Here is a 19,071-nt window from a genome sequence, read left to right on the forward strand (position 1 = left end):
CCACCCACACACAGACATGAATATAGAAAACAGCCCCCCCACCCACACACAGACATGAATATAGAAAACAGCCCCCCCACACACAGATATGAATATAGAAAACAGCCCCCCCACACACAGACATGAATATAGTAAACAGCCCCCCCCCACACACACAGACATGAATATAGAAAACAGCCCCCCCCCACACACAGACATGAATATAGAAAACAGCCCCCCCACCCACACACAGACATGAATATAGAAAACAGCCCCCCCCACACACAGATATGAATATAGAAAACAGCCCCCCCCCACACAGACATGAATATAGTAAACAGCCCCCCCCACACACACAGACATGAATATAGAAAACAGCCCCCCCCCCACACACAGACAGGAATATAGAAAACAGACCCCCCCACACACACAGACATGAATATAGAAAACAGCCCCCCACACACACAGACATGAATACAGAAAACAGCCCCCCCCACACACAGACATGAATATAGAAAACAGCCCCCCCCACAAACAGACATGAATATAGAAAACAGCCCCCCCACACACACACAAACATGAATAATGACACACCTACCCCCACCCCCATTCCCACCCCCTGATAGAAATGTACACTGAGTAAAGTAACAATTGAATCTGTGCTTACCGTGCGCTACCCATCCATGCTTGCAGTGCTCACACAGTCTTTTCTTCAGTTTCCCAGGTTTGAAACTATCACAGGTACAGTTCACCAAGGTGCAGCAGATCGCCTGGCAGAGAGACACAGAAGTTCAGAAGGTCCAGAAACATTTAGAAGCTATATGAGGCAGGATTCGCAAATGGAATGATCGGAATACCTGGTGTTGGTAAAGTAGGGGTATAGCTTTAAAACACTGAAGTGCATTGTGGGTAACGTAGTAAGTTAACTTTTGCTTTTGATGCAAATGTGTGGAGGAGATGTAGGGAAACTGTGAGCCACGCTCTTTTTGCTCCATTAGCCTGCTATTTTATTTAGTCATTCAGACTACCTCACAAGTTTAATAAATGTCAACTACTTCAGTGGAATTCCAGACTAACTCGTCATTAGCAGCGGATAAGATCCCCAAATGGGGGAATTACCCCAGAGCATCTGTACATTTCTCTGGCCTTAGAGCTAGCAAGTGAAGGCTCCCCTAAGCCGCCCTGACTACGTTCTGGAGGTGAGGAAGTAAAGGCAACACTGGGTTCCATTATAGAGCCACACAGAACAAAATAAAACATTGTTAACTCAACTTTGATTTTCAAGTACCACTAACAACACACATTTCTGTTCAAGCTCCTCACTAGCACACCTGATTCAACAACTCAACTAATCATCACGTCCTTTAGTTAGTTGAATCAAGTGTGCTGGACTAGAACTGTTCAGGGTTCTTTCTCAACCAGAAGTTGCCAGTTGAGAAACACTGACATAAAACACAGCTCTACTCAGGAGAAAGGGAAAGTATAACAATAGATTAATCAGGAGAAGAAACCAATATGCAGTTTGATCACATGGATAACACTTCCTATCATTCACTTCTATAGTGAAATACACATTCAGCCACAACCAACGGAAACAGCTTCTCTTCCCACTTAGAGCTGAGGGAAACAGATCCACTATGTTTCACAGGGAGGGAGTTATCTTTTGTACATTAATAAATGCACAGCCTTACACCTCTCTCTCTTCTGGATGTATAGCTGCAGAGACAGAGATTGCCTGCAGTCATCTGTTCTCCCATTGTGAATAAATCATCCCTGCCCTGGGATGAGCAGTGCATGTGAGAGAGATCAGGCAAGCTTCTCACACTAACACACAGCAGTGCTGCGGGCCTGTTCTCCCCATGCAAGGATCATCTACAGCAGGCCTGCCCTGTTCTCCCCATGCTAGGATCATTATAGATCCAAGATGGCGTAGTAGTCAGACATCTTCGTCTTGTCGTGTCCCATGTATATATCTTTTTCTATATTTTTCTTCGCATATCCTTTTTTATATTTTTCTAAGCCTCAACTTCAAAATACTCTTCTGCAACCCACCTCACCCAATGTGGTGTGGATCTGCATTTTCTAAAGTATTTTTCTTTACTTTGGAACTGGAATCCCCCAACAGAAGCTAGCCAGCTAACTTGCTACTAGCTAGTAGTCAGCTAACCACCGCTAGCGGTCATCAGCTAACCTTTAGCTCGGAAAACTCTCGCCAATTTGCACAACGCGATTCAAACCAGAGCATACCGGACCTATTTTCTCTCCATATCCCCAGATTCCTATCGCAAGCTCTGAACCTTTTCACCTGGATCATCGCAGCTAGCTAGCTGCAATCCGAGTGGCTACTCCCGGCTAACGTCTCTGTCCTGAAGCAAGCACCAATTAGCCTGGAGCTAACCCATGCTAGGTCCATCTCCTGACTAACTGAAGAGGTCCATCAGCCACTCTACAATACCTATTTTGCCAATTGGCCCGGACCCTTTTACTGCCGGAACGGAGGTCCTTCACAACTGGACCACCGACGTAATCTGCCCGAGGGGGTTATTCAACTGGCTCCTACGTCGCGACGTCCCCTGAATGCCCATCTGCTAGCCTGCTAGCCGCGGCCCGCTAGCTGTCTAGAGCATATCGGACTGTTAGCTGAATAGGTCCAGCGGCCAATTTCTTGGGCCACTATACCTATTTTGACAATTGTCTTGGACACCTTTTACTACAGAAAGCCCTGCTTATCCATCACAACTGGACCACCGACGTAATCTGCCTGAGGGTTTTTTTTTCCTTCTTTTTTTTCCCCAACAGGCCCCTCCATCGCGACATCCCCTGAATGCCCATCTGCTAGCCTGCTAGCCGTGGCCCGCTAGCTGTCTAGAGCATATTGGACTGTTAGCTGAAGAGATCCATCGGACAATTTCTTGGGCCACTATACCTATTTTGCCAATTGGACTCAACCCCTTTGCTACACAGAACCCGAATACTCCATCACGACTGGTCTATTCGACGTAACTGCATGTGGAGGCTATAACAGACTGCCTCCATCGCAACGTCCATCTAAGGCCATTCTGCTAACTTGCTATCCCCGGCCTGCTAGCTGTCTGAATTGCTGTGTCTCCAGCCAGCCTAACTGCTCACTGGACTCCTATGATCACTCGGCAACGAATGCCTCTCCCTAATGTCAATATGCCTTGTCCATTGCGTTCTGGTTAGTGATTATTGTCTTATTTCACTGTAGAGCCTCTAGCCCTGCTCAATATGGCTTAGCCAACCCTTTAGTTCCACCTCCCACACATGCGGTGACATCAGCTGGTTTAAATGTTTCTAGAGACAATATCTCTGTCATCATCACACAATGCCTAGGTTTACCTCCAATGTATTCACATCCTACCATACATTTGTCTGTACATTTTGCCTTGAATCTATTCTATCGCGCCCATAAACATGCTCCTTTTACTCTGTGTTCCGAACGTACTAGACGACCAGTTCTTATAGCCTTTAGCCATACCCTTATCCTACTTCTCCTCTGTTCCTTAAATGATGTGGAGGTTAATCCAGGCCCTGCAGTGCCTAGCTCCAGTCCTATTCCCCAGGTGCTCTCATTTGTTGACTTCTATAATCATAAAAGCCTTGGTTCCATGCATGTTAACATTAGAAGCCTCCTCAAGTTTGTTTTAGTTACTGCTTTAGCACACTCTGCCAACCCGGATGTCCTAGCCGTGTCTGAATCCTGGCTTAGGAAGACCACCAAAAACCCTGAAATTTCCATCCCTAACTATAAAATTTTCCAACAACATAGAACTGCCAAAGGGGACGGAGTTACAATCTACTGCAGAGATAGCCTGCAAAGTTCTGTCTTACTATCCAGGTCTGTACCCAAACAATTCGAGCTTCTACTTTTTAAAATCCACCTTTCCTGAAACAAGTCTCTCACCGTTGCCGCTTGCTATAGACCACCCTCTGCCCCCAGCTGTGCCCTGGACATAATATGTGAATTTATTGTCCCCCATCTATCTTCAGAGCTCGTGCTGCTTGGTGACCTAAACTGGGACATGCTTAACACCCCGGCCATCTTACAATCTAAGCTTGATGCCCTCAACCTCACACAACTTATCAATGAACCTACCAGGTTCAACCCCAAATCCGTAAACACGGGCACCCTCATAGATATCATCCTAACCAACTTTCCCTCCAAATACACCTCTGCTGTTTTCAACCAAGATCTCAGCGATCACTGCCTCATTGCCTGCATCTGTAATGAGTCTGCGGTCAAACGACCACCCCTCATCACAGTCAAACACTCCCTAAAAAACTTCAGCGAACAGGCCTTTCTAATCGACCTGGCCCGGGTATCCTGGAAGGATATTGACCTCATCCTGTCAGTAGAGGATGCCTGGTTATTCTTTAAAAGTGAGCATGCCTTTTAAGCATGCCTCAATCAAAAAATGTTGAACTAAGAACAGATATAGCCCTTGCTTCACTCCAGACCTGACTGCCCTTGACCAGCACAAAAACATCCTGTGGCGTACTGCGTTAGCATCGAATAGCCATTTTCAGGGAAGTTAGGAAACAATATACACAGGTAGTTAGGAATGCAAAGGCTAGCTTTTTCAAACAGAAATTTGCATCCTGTAGCACAAACTCAAAAACGTTCTGGGACACTGTAAAGTCCATGGAGAATAAAAGCACCTCCTCCCAGCTGCCCACTGCACTGAGGCTAGGAAACATTGTCACCACCGATAAATCCACTATAATTGAGAATTTCAATAAGCATTTTTCTACGGCTGGCCATGATTTCCACCTGGCTACCCCTACCTCGGTAAACTGCCCTGCAGCCCCCACAGCAACTCGCCCAAGCCTCCCCCATTTCTCCTTCACTCAAATCCAGATAGCTGATGTTCTGAAAGAGCTGCAAAATCTGGACCCCTACAAATCAGCCAGGCTAGACAATCTGGACCCTCTCTTTCTAAAATGATCTGCAGAAATTGTTGTAACCTCTCTTTCGTATCGTCTGAGATTCCCAAAGATTGGAAAGATGCCGCGATCATCCCCCTCTTCAAAGGGGGAGACACTCTAGACCCAAACTGCTACAGACCTATATCTATCCTACCCTGCCTTTCTAAGGTTCTTCGAAAGCCAAACAGATTACTGACCATTTCGAATCCCACCGTACCTTCTCCGCTATGCAATCTGGTTTCAGAGCTGGTCATGAGGGCACCTCAGCCACGCTCAAGGTCCTAAACGATATCATAACCTCCATCGATAAGAGACATTGCTGTGCAGCCGTATTCATTGACCTGGCCAAGGCTTTTGACTCTGTCAATCACCACATTCTTATCGGCAGACTCAACAGCCTTGGTTTCTCAAATGACTGCCTCGCCTGGTTCACCAACTACTTCTCTGATAGAGTTCAGTGTGTCAAATCGAAGGGCCTGTTGTCCGGACCTCTGGCAGTCTCTATGGGGGTGCCACAGGGTTCAATTCTCAGGCTGTATACATCAATGCTTTTGCTGCTGGTGATTCTCTGATCCACCTCTACGCAGACGACACCATTCTGTATACTTTTGGCCCTTCTTCGGACACTGTTAACTAACCTCCAGACGAGCTTCAATGCCATACAACTCTCCTTCCGTGGCCTCCAACTGCTCTTAAATGCAAGTTAAACTAAATGCATGCTCTAATACCGATCGCTGCCCGCACCGGCCCGCCCGTCCAGCATCACTACTCTGGATGGTTCTGACTTAGAATATGTGGACAACTACAAATACCTAGGTGTCTGGTTAGACTGTAAACTCTCCTTCCAGACTCACATTAAGCATCTCCAATCCAAAATGAAATCTAGAATCGGCTTCCTATTTCGCAACAAAGCATCCTTCACTCATGCTGCCAAACATACCCTCGTAAAACTGACTATCCTACCGATCCTCGACTTCGGCGATGTCGTCTACAAAATAGCCTCCAACACGCTACTCAACAGATTGGATGCAGTCTATCACAATGCCATCCGTTTTGTCACCAAAGCCCCATATACTACCCACCCCTGCGACCTGTACGCTCTCGTTGACTGGCCCTCGCGTCATACTCGTTGCCAAACCCACTGGCTCCAGGTCATCTACAAGTATTTGCTAGGTAAAGCCTCGCCTTATCTCAGCTCACTTGTCACCATAGCAGCACCCACCCATAGCACGCCCTCCAGCAGGTATATCTCACTAGTCACCCCCAAAGCCAATTCCTACTTTGGTCGCCTTTCCTTCCAGTTCTTTGCTGCCAATGACTGGAATGAACTGCAAAAATCACTGAAGCTGGAGACTCTTATCTCCCTCACTAGCTTTAAGCACCAGCTGTCAGAGCAGCTAACAGATCACTGCACCTGTACATAGCCCATCTGTACATAGCCCATCCAATCTACCTCATCCCCATACGGTACTTATTTATCATGCTCCTTTGCACCTCAGTATCTCTACTTGCACATTCATCTTCTGCACATCTATTCACTCCAGTGTTTAATTGGTATATTTTAATTACTTCGCCACTATGGCCTATTTATTGCCTTACCTCCCTTATCTTACCTCATTTGCACACACTGTATATGGACTTTTTTTTACTGTATTATTGACTGTATGTTTGTTTATTCCATCTGTAACTCTGTGTTGTTGTATGTGTCGAACTGCTTTGCTTTATCTTGGCCAGGTCGCAGTTGTAAATGAGAACTTGTTCTCAACTAGCCTACCTGGTTAAATAAAGGAAAAACATTTAAAAAAAATAATTAAATATACAGCAGGCCTGCCATGTTCGCCCCATGTTAGGATCATCTACAACAGGCCTGCCCTGTTCTCCCCATGCCAGGATAATCTACAGCAGGCTTGCCCTGTTCTCCCCATGCCAGGATAATCTACAGCAGGCTTGCCATGTTCTCCCCATGCTAGGATCATCTACAGCAGGCCTGCCCTGTTCTCCCCATGTTAGGATAATCTACAGCAGGCCTGCCCTGTTTGCCCCATGTTAGGATCATCTACAACAGGCCTGCCCTGTTCTCCCCATGCCAGGATAATCTACAGCAGGCTTGCCATGTTCTCCCCATGCCAGGATCATCTACAGCAGGCCTGCCCTGTTCTCCCCATGCTAGGATCATCTACAGCAGGCCTGCCCTGCTCTCCCCATGCTAGGATAATCTACAGCACCAAAGAGGTGTCCTCCACACCTGGCCCACCAACTCCATGTCAGCCACTCCATGTCAGTGTAAAGGCCATAAGACCCTTTACACAACACAAAGATGATGCCTCTGTCTCTGGTTGTGGCCCAAATGGCACCGTATTCCCTTTATAGTGCACTACTTTTGACCAGGGCCCATTGGAAATAAGGTGTAATTTGGGATGCAACCTCTGTTTCCCACTAATGGTCCTTATCTCTCAGGACAAGCACTCAGCAGCGAGTGTGTGTGTGTGAGAGATTCTAGTCACTGATGCTACTAGTGCTGTTGCCCTGTGTGTGTGTACAGTGTGTGATGATATCTGATGCTTTGTGTTTCCTGCTCGCTGTACAGTGCTGTGTTAAGTGGTTGGGGTGAGAGAGAGCAGTAGAGTGACTGGGCTGAAACAGAGCTCTCCAGACCACCACTACACAACACTGAGTCAATCACAGCTCTCCAGACCACCACTACACAACACTGAGTCAATCACAGCTCTCCAGACCACCACTACACAACACTGAGTCAATCACAGCTCTCCAGACCACCACTACACAACACTGAGTCAATCACAGCTCTCCAGACCACCACTACACAACACTGAGTCAATCACAGCTCTCCAGACCACCACTACACAACACTGAGTCAATCACAGCTCTCCAGACCACCACTACACAACACTGAGTCAATCACAGCTCTCCAGACCACCACTACACAACACTGAGTCAATCACAGCTCTCCAGACCAGAGTCAATCAGAGGCCCAAAACAACACTTCACACACTTTCATTCTCTGAACGAAGCATATTGTATTCCAGGGTTCTAGGGTTCCAGGGTTTTATATACAAAAGTGTGTGTGTGTGTGTGTGTGTGTGTGTACGTGCTTGTGTTGATGCTCATTAGATTGCGTTGAGAAGTTATTGTGAAAGTGATTAATTAGATTCTGTTTCACCTGACAGGAAGAATCAACATTTTATGTGTCAGAAAATAAGAGTATAAATCACAACAACAAACAGGGTTTCCGTAACATCAACAAGAACAGTATGCATGCCATTTACCACTAGCCGATGACTAACTAGCATCCCTTGAGAAGTCATCAGATTTGTGATCAAAGCAACTTGTGTTAGCACTACATGCTACCCCCCCGTGCTGCGCTAGCACCTCTCTCTCTCTCTCTCTCTCTCCTGCCATCTATAATATATCAACAGCATGTGTTAGCATACATGAGTAGCATGCTTAATGGTTAGCAATTACTGCTGCTGTAGCACTAACCCCCTCAACGGGGGGGAGGAGGAGACTCTCTCTCTCTCTCAGTTAATCACACAGTCAACTCCTCCCACTGGTTTGTTAGCTGGATCTCTCTCTCTCTCGTTAGCAGGGCAGGGTTCCATTCCAAAAATATGTCCCCTTGTTCTCTTCCCTTCGGTCTGACAGGACAGGATATGCTAGAGTAAAATGGAGGAAACCGGGTAAAACATGCTTGAACTACTCAGTTATTTCAGATGTACAACGGGGAGTGAACATGGACAGATGGGAGACCACAACTTTCTGGAATGAAATACAGCCAATTAACGCTCCAATGCATCCTTCCTGTTATCTGTCCTCTTTCCATTTCTTTCCTTCTGTCTCTGTCTTTTATCGTCTCCTCCATCTCCCTCTCCTCCGTCTCCCTCTCCTCCCTCTCTCCATCTCCCTCTCCTCCCTCTCTCCGTCTCCCTCTCCCCGTCCCTCTCTCCCTCTCCGCCTCCTCTGTCGCCGTCTCCCTCTCCCCCGTCTCCCTCTCCTCCTCAGTCTCCCTCGTCTCCCCCGTCTCCCTCTCCCTCTCCATCTCCGTCTCCATCTCCTCATCTCCTCTCCTCCTCATCTTCAGCTGATCTTCTCCTGTGGGACTGAGGTGATGTGGAAGAAACTCTTGGTCACCTCCGACCACCATAATCCCATCATTACAGGGCCCAACCAACACGGCCCAATTACACTAATCCCATCACACACAGGCACACACACACACTCTTATGTGCTCGCACACACTCAAATGAACGAAGGCACGCCTGCACACACACAAAGACAGACAACTGCACAGACACAAATGTGCACACACACACACACACACAGACACATAGCCCTTTGATGTTTCCTCTAGTGTACAACTCAATCTGTTCCTCTGGACAATCAAAGGACACACACACTTGTGCACACACACAGAAGCACACACAGCAGGCATTGCGGCGCTCAGTCCTCCCTGTCGTTCGTTTGTCTTAATTAGCTATTCATTTTATCATTAGTCCCTGAGATTAAGAAAAAAAAATGTCACTTTCACAGAACACCGCTGGGCTGGCTAAGTCTGCTGCTGTGACCATGACCGAACAGACAGACAGACCAGCGCTGGGCTGGCTAAGTCTGCTGCTGTGACCATGACCGAACAGACAGACAGACCAGCGCTGGGCTGGCTAAGTCTGCTGCTGTGACCATGACCGAACGGACAGACAGACCAGCGCTGGGCTGGCTAAGTCTGCTGCTGTGACCATGACCGAATGGACAGACAGACCACCGCTGGGCTGGCTAAGTCTGCTGCTGTGACCATGACCGAATGGACAGACAGACCACCGCTGGGCTGGCTAAGTCTGCTGCCGTGACCATGACCGAACGGAATAACAGACGGACAGACGGAGTTAATGAGTTGTTAGATCAAGGCTGATCAAGGGTGATATAGTCATTGAACACAGATGCCTCTATTATTCTTAAATGGAAGATGATTGGAACCACCAAGACTCTTCCTAGAGCTGGCCGCCCAACCAAACTGAACTATCGGGGGAAAGGGCCTTGGTCAGGGAGGTGACCAAGAACCTGATGGTCACCCTGACAGCGCTCTAGAGTTCCTCTGTGGAGATGGGAGAAACTTCCAGAAGAACAACCATCTCTGCAGCACTCCACCAATCAGGCCTTTATGGTAGAGTGGCCAGACAGAAGTCACTCCACAGTAAAAGGCACCTGACAGGTTGCTTGGAGTTTCCCAAAAGGCACCTAAAGACTCTCAGACCACGAGAAACAAGATTCTCTGGATAAAACCAAGATTGAACTCTTTGGCCTGGATGCCAAGTGTCACGTCTGGAAGAAACCTGGCACCATCCCTACGGTGAAGCACGGTGGTGGCAGCATCATGCTGTGGGGATGTTTTTCAGTGGCAGGGATTGGGAGACTAGTCAGGATTGAGGCAGAGATGATTGGAGCAAAGTACAGACAGATCCTTGATGAAAACCTGCTACAGAGCCCTCAGGACCTCAGACGGGGGCGAAGGTTTGTCTTCCAACAGGACAACGACCTTAAGCACACAGACAATGCAGGAGTGGCGTCGGGAATAAGTCTCTGAATTTCCTTGAATGGCCCAGCCAGAGCCTGGACTTGAACCTGATCAACCATCTCTGGAGAGACCTGAACATAGCTGTGCAGCGATGCTCCCCATCCAACCTGACAGAGCTAGAGAGGATCTGCAGAGAAGAATGGTGTGGGCCACTCGTCATACCAAAGAAGACTCAATGCTGTTATCGCTGCAAAGGTGCTTCAACAAAGTACTGAGTAAAGGGTCTGAATACTTATGTAAATGTGAAAATTCAGTTTTTTTATTTGGATAAAATTAGCAAACATTTCTATAAACCTGTTTTTACTTTGTCATTATGGGGTATTAATTCAGACCTATGCAGGCCAGAGTGTTAAATCCTCCAGTATGTCAGTTATTCACTATATTCAGACCCATGCAGGCCAGAGTGTTAAATCATCCAGTATGTCAGTTATTCACTATATTCATTGTCTGGGAGTTCAGGGTCTATGTCCCTAGTGGAACCTTATTCCTAATGTAGTGCACAGGGCCCTGTTCAAAAGTAGAGCTCGATCTAGGGCCCTGTTCAAAAGTAGTGCACGATCTAGGGACTCAGAAATGGTCTCCAGTCACTTCTGCGTCACAGCCATAACATCCCTGACAAACATTTAAATTGTTCCTCTCCGGCTCGTAAAATAAATCCTGCCATATGTCCATAATATCCACACTGGTTTGGTTTATAGAGTCAACAGCAGTCAGTGGTTCAGAGCAAGACGGGAGGGAAGGGAACAGCTGGGGGGTGTGACAGTGTGTATTGACTGGGCCACGTTGGAATCATTTAGTGGAAAGCAAATCAATTAGGAGAGGATTGGTGCAGATTGCCACACAATGTGAAACTAGCTGTGCCTGTGCCAAGATGGTAAAGACTGGAATGGGATAAGAAATTCAACTGGCTGGCAAGGAACTGAGTGTACTAAACATTAGGAACTTTCTTGATATTGAGTTGCACCACTTTTTGCCCTCAGAACAACCTCAATTCCTTTGTGTGGTGGACCATTCATGATACACACGGGAAACTGTTGAGCGTAAAAAAATCCAGCAGCGCTGTAGATCTTGACACACTCAAACCGGTGCGCCTGGCACCTACTACCATACCCTGTTCAAAGGCACTTCTTTAACCTGTCTCCTTCCCTTCATCTACACTGATTGAAGCGACATCAATAAGGGATCATACTGTAGCTTTTACCTGGTCAGTCTGTCATAGAAAGAGCAGTGTTCCTAATGTTTTGTACACTCAGTATATGTATGTAGTATATTTATGGAGGATCTCTCTCTCCCTCTCTCATTTCAAAAGTGATAATGCACACAGACCTAATGCCCCTTGTTGACCTTATTTATTTTTTATCTCAAATGTGCAGAATTGTTTTTAAAGTTACAAGTAAACATGAAACAACCTATATGTGTTCAGTAATAGAAATGCAGAGAGTATTAGGCAAAAACAATTAAGCAAAACTACTGCTAAAAATGAGTGTAATATTTCTGTTCAAATCTCTTCATATCATTTAATGCTTGACACCATAAAAAAATGGATAAACCACCACCTATCTGCATTAAATAAGACACACTTTTAATTTGAAAGAAATTTATTCAGATAAGATAGAAACATTGTTCTAATCTATCACGTTTATTTATACGGTGCAAAATAATCTATAAAAACTCAAGATATAGCACAGTGAAACCATCTGTAACAAACACTGACACACATTTTCCTCATATCTTCATTCCAGGCCAAAACTGCAGCCAAAATACAGAGCAGCCTGGTAGTACCAGGAACTAAGAAAGTCCTGCAGAATTCCTCTAATAAAACCACACAGACTAGCACGGAGCAGCTACAGGAAATAGGATTTAGGAATACAGCAGTCTAGGAGGTCGCTGCGTGTAAAAAAAAAACTACCTGCAGCATTAAAACAAGTTGTCAAAATCCAGGAGCTAAAACCAGAAGCTAAAACCAGGAGCTAAAACCAGGAGCTAAAACCAGGAGCTAATGGTTCACAGACAGAGGACTTCCTGCTTCTGAACATCTCAGTGTGTGTGAGTGTGTGTTACACATGCACAGAACATGGCCACATTCATAAATCATACGCCACTGAAACACATGTACGGCTGTGTGGCAGTTATAACGCTAAGCTAATTGATGACAAGTGTTGAGCTACTTAAAACAGACTGATATAAAGCTGTTATGTATGTAACACGACCCAGTGTGAACTTGAACACGAACGTCATCCCCTCTAAAATAAAAATAGCAGTAGTATTTCCGTGGAGTGTTTTTAAAGGAATGACCCTATATCACAAAGTGACTGGGAAAACTGGGAAAGTCACCCAGTTAAAGGACATCTCCTAGACATGTTCACCAGCCATTCTATCTGACACACAACTCACTTGGTACAAAATCCAATAGCCCCATTTAAAAAAAGAATTATAATAATAAAAAACATATATTTTTTTTTTTACAGGATTCTGCTGTAAAAATAGGTTCAAAGATGAAAAGTGAGAGTTTGAACTCCTGTCCTGAGAGTGAAATGCGAGAGCAAAGCATGAGAAGCTAAGGCTCTGCTTGTGCAAGTAGTGACAGGCTGTGCTTTAGCCTATTACGAGTCAATGGAGACCAAAGACAGCGTGAAAAACTCATTATTCCTCCTAATTCAGCAGTCAATCACAGAGCAAACACACACACACACACACACACACACACACACACACACACACACACACACACACACACACACACACAGCCAGTTTCAACACAATACCTGAAAACAAAAAGTTACCTGAATCTCCATGAAAAGTGGGTTAGTCTCGTCTACGTAAAAAACACAAATCACAGATGAAGAAAAAGAAAAGCCACAACTTTTATTACTGGCTCCCCAGCAGTTCTAGCCACCCGTTAGAGGAGAGGAGAGAGAGACAGCGAGAGAGAGAGAGAGAGAGAGAGAGAGAGAGAGAGAGAGAGAGAGCGAGCGAGGGAGTGTATAGTAAATGAGAGGAACATGTTAGTACACTGCGTCGGAGAGAGTTTAGCTCCCAGCTACGCTCTGATTAATATCATATCTCCCCTCTCTCTCTCGCCTGCCTCTTGACAATCTTGTCACATCTGGCTGACAAATCCTCACAAGCCTCTCGGTGGCAGCGCAGGGCTGGGGTGGAGAGGGGCTCAAGGGGGCTATAGGAGGGGGGAGGCTGGGGCGCAGAGGGGCGGATCACGCCCTGGGACTGGCTGGAGGGGGTGCAGGCTGCAGCAGAAGCCCCTCGCTGACGGACCATCATGAAGCTAATGAAGCTGACTGGGCTGGCAGGCTGCAACCGCTGCACACACACACACACACACAGCAGCCCCGCTCAGAGGAGCCCAGCCCTGCTCTGTTCTGCCCCGGGGCCCTACAGCACAGACACACACTCACACCCAGAGAGAGCGAGAGAGAGAGCGCGAGAAAGCGAGAGAGAGAGTTAAGGAGAATGGGAACCAAGGGAAGAGAGGGAGAAAGAAATAAGAGTATGAGAGACAAAGAAGGAATAGAGAGAGAGAGAGAGAGAGAGAGAGAGAGATACAGAGAGAGAAAGAGAAACAGAGAGAGACACAGAGAGAGACACAGAGAGAGAAACACAGAGAAAGAGTGAGAAATAGAGAGACAGAGAGACACAGAGAGAGACAGAGAGAAAGAGACACACGGAGAGAGGGAGAGATACAAAGAGAGAGAGTCACATTATCATCCCACTCAGTTCAGAGGGTGAGGTGGAGCCAGTTCAGAGAGAGATAAGTCAACAGCCAGCTCACTAACACAGAACCAGAAATCTGATTTCAATGGTTCCACTGAACATGTCAAGGAAACAAAAGGCATTTTCAAATACCATGGAGAGTAACTTGGTTGGTCTTGTTTTGTAATGATTAGATATGAACTCTGTTTAGAAACTATGTCTGTTTGCATACATGCCTTATTAATGCACATCCAAACATCTTATTCTGTAGACTGGAAGCATCTACCTGTGTCTACCTGGTAGTTGTACAGTATTCAGCAGTTTTATTCAAGCACATTAATTTGATGTTTTTTATTATTTATTTTACCTTTATTTAAACAGGGAGTCACCATTGAGACCAGGGTCTCTTTCACAAGGGAGCCCCGTATATACAATTCATAAGACACAATCAAATCAAAATCAGATACAATGTAAAACAAGTCATTAACATAGAGCACAACACAAATATTCAAGAAAAACAGTTACATTCCTCAGTATGAATATTCAATATTTTCAATTGCCTGAGTAGCACCAGAACATTGTAATATATTTTGTACTTGGTTCCAGCAATGAGGTGCTTTAAAACTAAAAGCGGATTTACCTAGTTCGGTGGAGACCCGAGGAACCTCAACAGTTCACCAACTCTGTATCTCATGTTTTATACTTTAAAAACAAAGTTAGGTAAGTTGGAAGCTTGTGCACGAAACCTTTCTAAACAAAAAGAGAGTAATGACGTGCTCTAGGGGACTTTAATGAGGAGCAGCCAACCTTTTGATACAGGATGCAGTGGCGAGTATTAAAACTGTCACCTGTAATCAAAAATGGTATATGCTTCTATGTCGCGGCTTCAATATCATTTAGAGCAGTGATGTTTTTAATGAATAACCCATTCTTCTCTATTTAAAGTAATGTCAAACATTTCTAACAGCCAAAGGATTCTCATAGCTTTTGTGTCCTGAGTGAGTCGTATTATTAAGTTATTTTCCTCGATTTACATCAGATATGACAGGTAAAAAACTGTTACCAAAACAGGTAAATGAAAGGACGTGCCACTGTAATTGCTATGTAAATGTGGTAGCACTTAACTGTCACTTTACAAGTTGATCTAATACATTTGTTGTATAATTATGCTAGTAACAACTATGTGTTAATAACATGTTTTAGACATGTTTTATAACAAAAACGGCTCATGTTCAACAGAACACTGTACCAGTTGCAGCAACATGCTGAATTCTGGGTACAACATACATTTGAATATTAAAATGAGAAATTTTAACATAAATACAATAAACAGGCCAAAAAAATTATGTTAATCACAAAGAACTGTGGTAATGATACAATGCTGTTACTGTACAAACCAGTCTTGGATCAGGTGGGACATATTTTGTGTTAAAGAAGTCTATTGGAGAGTTAATTCTCGATCACAAAAACAACGAGGAGATAAAAAAAACACTAAGCAAGGCCATGTGAGTCAATAACAAAGATGGTTTTAAATCTGCCGAGAAGCTTGAAGGACCTCTGTTTTCAGTTCTATATTCACCTGAAAGAAGTTAATATAATCAAGATTCTATTAAATACCTGTCACCTAGATTTAAAAGGTCAGAACACAACACACACACACACACACTCTGCAGAACAAGATGTGGTTGTGGTGTGTTGTTCACACCGACAAACACAGAGAGATAGAGAGAAAGAGAGTAAGTGTTTGCTCCTAACAGCACCACACAGACACTTGTGCTAATTGTTACATTATGGCTGCAACAAAACATTAGGCTGCTCTTAAATTACATTCCACTAGTGAGTGGCCAGAAGCCAGCACACATAGAGAGGCAGACGGGGCTAAAGCAAGCATGCCTAAGCAGTCTTCTATACAGGGCTACACAGCAACAGACTGAGCATGCCTTAGCAGTCTTCTATACAGGGCTACACAGCAACAGACTGAGCATGCCTTAGCAGTCTTCTATACAGGGCTACACAGCAACAGACTGAGCATGCCTTAGCAGTCTTCTATACAGGGCTACACAGCAACAGACTGAGCATGCCTTAGCAGTCTTCTATACAGGGCTACACAGCAACAGACTGAGCATGCCTTAGCAGTCTTCTATACAGGGCTACACAGCAGCAGACTGAGCATGCCTTAGCAGTCTTCTATACAGGGCTACACAGCAACAGACTGAGCATGCCTTAGCAGTCTTCTATACAAGGCTACACAGCAACAGACTGAGCATGCCTTAGCAGTCTTCTATACAAGGCTACACAGCAACAGACTGAGCATGCCTTAGCAGTCTTCTATACAAGGCTACACAGCAACAGACTGAGCATGCCTTAGCAGTCTTCTATACAGGGCTACACAGCAACAGACTGAGCATGCCTTGGCAGTCTTCTATACAAGGCTACACAGCAACAGACTGAGCATGCCTTAGCAGTCTTCTATACAAGGCTACACAGCAACAGACTGAGCATGCCTTAGCAGTCTTCTATACAAGGCTACACAGCAACAGACTGAGCATGCCTTGGCAGTCTTCTATACAAGGCTACACAGCAACAGACTGAGCATGCCTTGGCAGTCATTCTTCTATACAGGGCTACACAGGAACAGACTGAGGGAGAGAGAGTGCTGGGAAACTCACAGTAGTAATGAAACAAATGACAGGACCACTAAATAAACCCTCCACTGGAATAGACCAAATTCCAAGCAGCACCCAGTTAGAATAGATCAGAATGGAAACGTCTGTATAAACCAGCACTAACTTGGAAAGGAATAGAAGCATCTGTATAAATCAGCAATTCATTCAAATGGAACAGAATAGCTTAGACAAATACACACAGGTCCCGTGTGGCTTAGTTGCGGGTTGTGGGTTCGATTCCAACGGGGGACCAGTATGAAAATGTACGAAAATGTATGCACTCACTACTGTAAGTTGGTCTGGGTAAGAGCATCTGCTAAATGACTAAAATGTAAAATTGAGTTTGAATAGAATAGAACCATGTGGATAACTAGCCCTGAGTTGGAATATAATAGAAACATGTGGATAACTAGCCCTGAGTTGGAATATAATAGAAACATGTGGATAACTAGCCCTGAGTTGGAATATAAGAGAAACATGTGGATAACTAGCCCTGAGTTGGAATATAATAGAACCATGTGGATAACTAGCCCTGAGTTGGAATTGAATTGAATATATAACAGAGGAGGGCCTGTAGTCATATTGTCAGGTTAAAACAACTTCCTGTCTGGTTGGCTGCTTTAAAGTTCCTCCTTTTGTTTTAAGGGAGTTGCCGCAGTAAGTAAGCAGCGTCTTATGGCAGGTAAGGACAACCTCTACCTCCCTCAGCAAGCATGGACACAGCCCGGCCAGGACGCATACATCAATCACCAAATGATTCACGTGGAAAAAAAGAGACGAGAAATGATCTAGAAGTTACTGAATGCAAACCAGGCGTATTCTGTGAATAAACATGAATAATGACGGCATCAGCAAACGCTGGGAAACGACAGCGCTACAACGATACATGTTTTTCTAATTTCTACCTCAGGAGCATGTAGCAAGATTTGGCGAAAGGAGAGAAAAGAGGAGAAGAATGTGGAAAAGAAATAAGACAAGATGTTTCTCACCTCAGCCATTGTCATTAGAGATAGGTTTCCAGGGTTACCGTGTAGTTTGCCATTCCCTGCGAGTCCTACAAAAGAACTGCCTCCAACTCTCCCGTCTGAACAAGTACTAACGCAAAAGAGCCATCACACGCCAGCACTCTGTCACACACACTCATACACACACTGTGACACACTGTCACACACATACACACACGCACAGAGACACACACACACACACACACACACACACACACCTGTCCTCAACGCTCACACCACATAAAAAAAAACAATAAACGTACTACTCTTACACACACCTTTTTTCCACTCTCTCTTCCTATGTTGCTGAGGACTGTCTCTAAACTACTCAAGATGTGCTCTGTAGAGTGTGTGTGTAAGTGTGTGTGTTGAAACCGGGCACAGGGGATTGGAATGAGATCCTCCCACTCGGCATTCTCACCTCAGCTGCCTGCTCCCTCCCCAGCCAGCAGAGCAATCGCACAAACACACACACACACACACACTCCCACCCCCATAGTCACAGGGCAGCCCCCCTCACAGCTGGCTAGAAGAGGGCATGACACTCATCTTTCACAGAGATTTGATCAAAAGGAATCACAAAGGCTGGAGGCACTCCTAATGCAGTCAGGAGAGACTCTACCTCTCCCTCTCTCTTTCCTTTCCTCTCCCTCTCTCTCAGCCTGAGTAATGCTTTAAATCAATGCTGCCCCTCTCAGAGCAGAGAGCTCAGTCCAGCATGGTTGTGTGTGTTCACCTTAATGGAGCTCTGTGAACAGCCTCCATAACAAGTTGTGCCTTGTGCCGTCTGGAATGTGTCAGTCTCTGTGTTAAGTATTTCTTTAGGACAAAGTACATTCACAATACTTCTGAAACATTATTGTCCCTACTCACTGACACATTTCTTCACACACCTTTCTGACAGAACACAAGGTAGAATAACTCCAAGTATTGTTATGAAGTCTTAGTCAGTTATCAATGATACAATTGACTCGCATGCACACACAGACCTTTGTTTTGACAGCGTATTGGACCTTAAGTCCACCTTATTCAAGAACATGATCATCCAAATAAATGTGCAGGAGTAAATTTACCTTTGTGTGAATAATCAATTGCCTTTCTTTTTCCAATCATCATAATGATAAAAATAGGGACAAAATGTGTGTTCACTCATTCAGAAATGGTCCACAGTGACTGTTTC

At 45.2% G+C, this 19,071-nt stretch overlaps 1 protein-coding gene across 2 annotated transcripts in view; it reads right to left on the reverse strand.

The window, feature by feature from the left end:
- Positions 1-18,263, reverse strand: part of LOC106592271 (zinc finger protein basonuclin-1) — a 28,415-nt gene extending 10,152 nt beyond the window's left edge. Inside the window, exons 1-2 of one of the 2 annotated variants that reach the window (XM_045708606.1) lie at positions 13,297-13,430; positions 647-749 (exon numbers count right to left, since the gene is read on the reverse strand). In XM_045708606.1, coding sequence (XP_045564562.1) covers positions 647-749; positions 13,297-13,308 — 115 coding nt within the window. In that variant the 5' untranslated portion in view covers positions 13,309-13,430. Of the gene's footprint in view, positions 1-646; positions 750-13,296; positions 13,431-17,876 lie in introns of those variants that run through there. The other variant, XM_045708605.1, reaches the window with a different exon arrangement.
- Between the last annotated feature and the right edge of the window lie 808 nt (positions 18,264-19,071).

The sequence above is a fragment of the Salmo salar genome, chromosome ssa26 (assembly GCF_905237065.1).
Source record: "Salmo salar chromosome ssa26, Ssal_v3.1, whole genome shotgun sequence".
Classification (NCBI taxonomy): domain Eukaryota; kingdom Metazoa; phylum Chordata; class Actinopteri; order Salmoniformes; family Salmonidae; genus Salmo; species Salmo salar.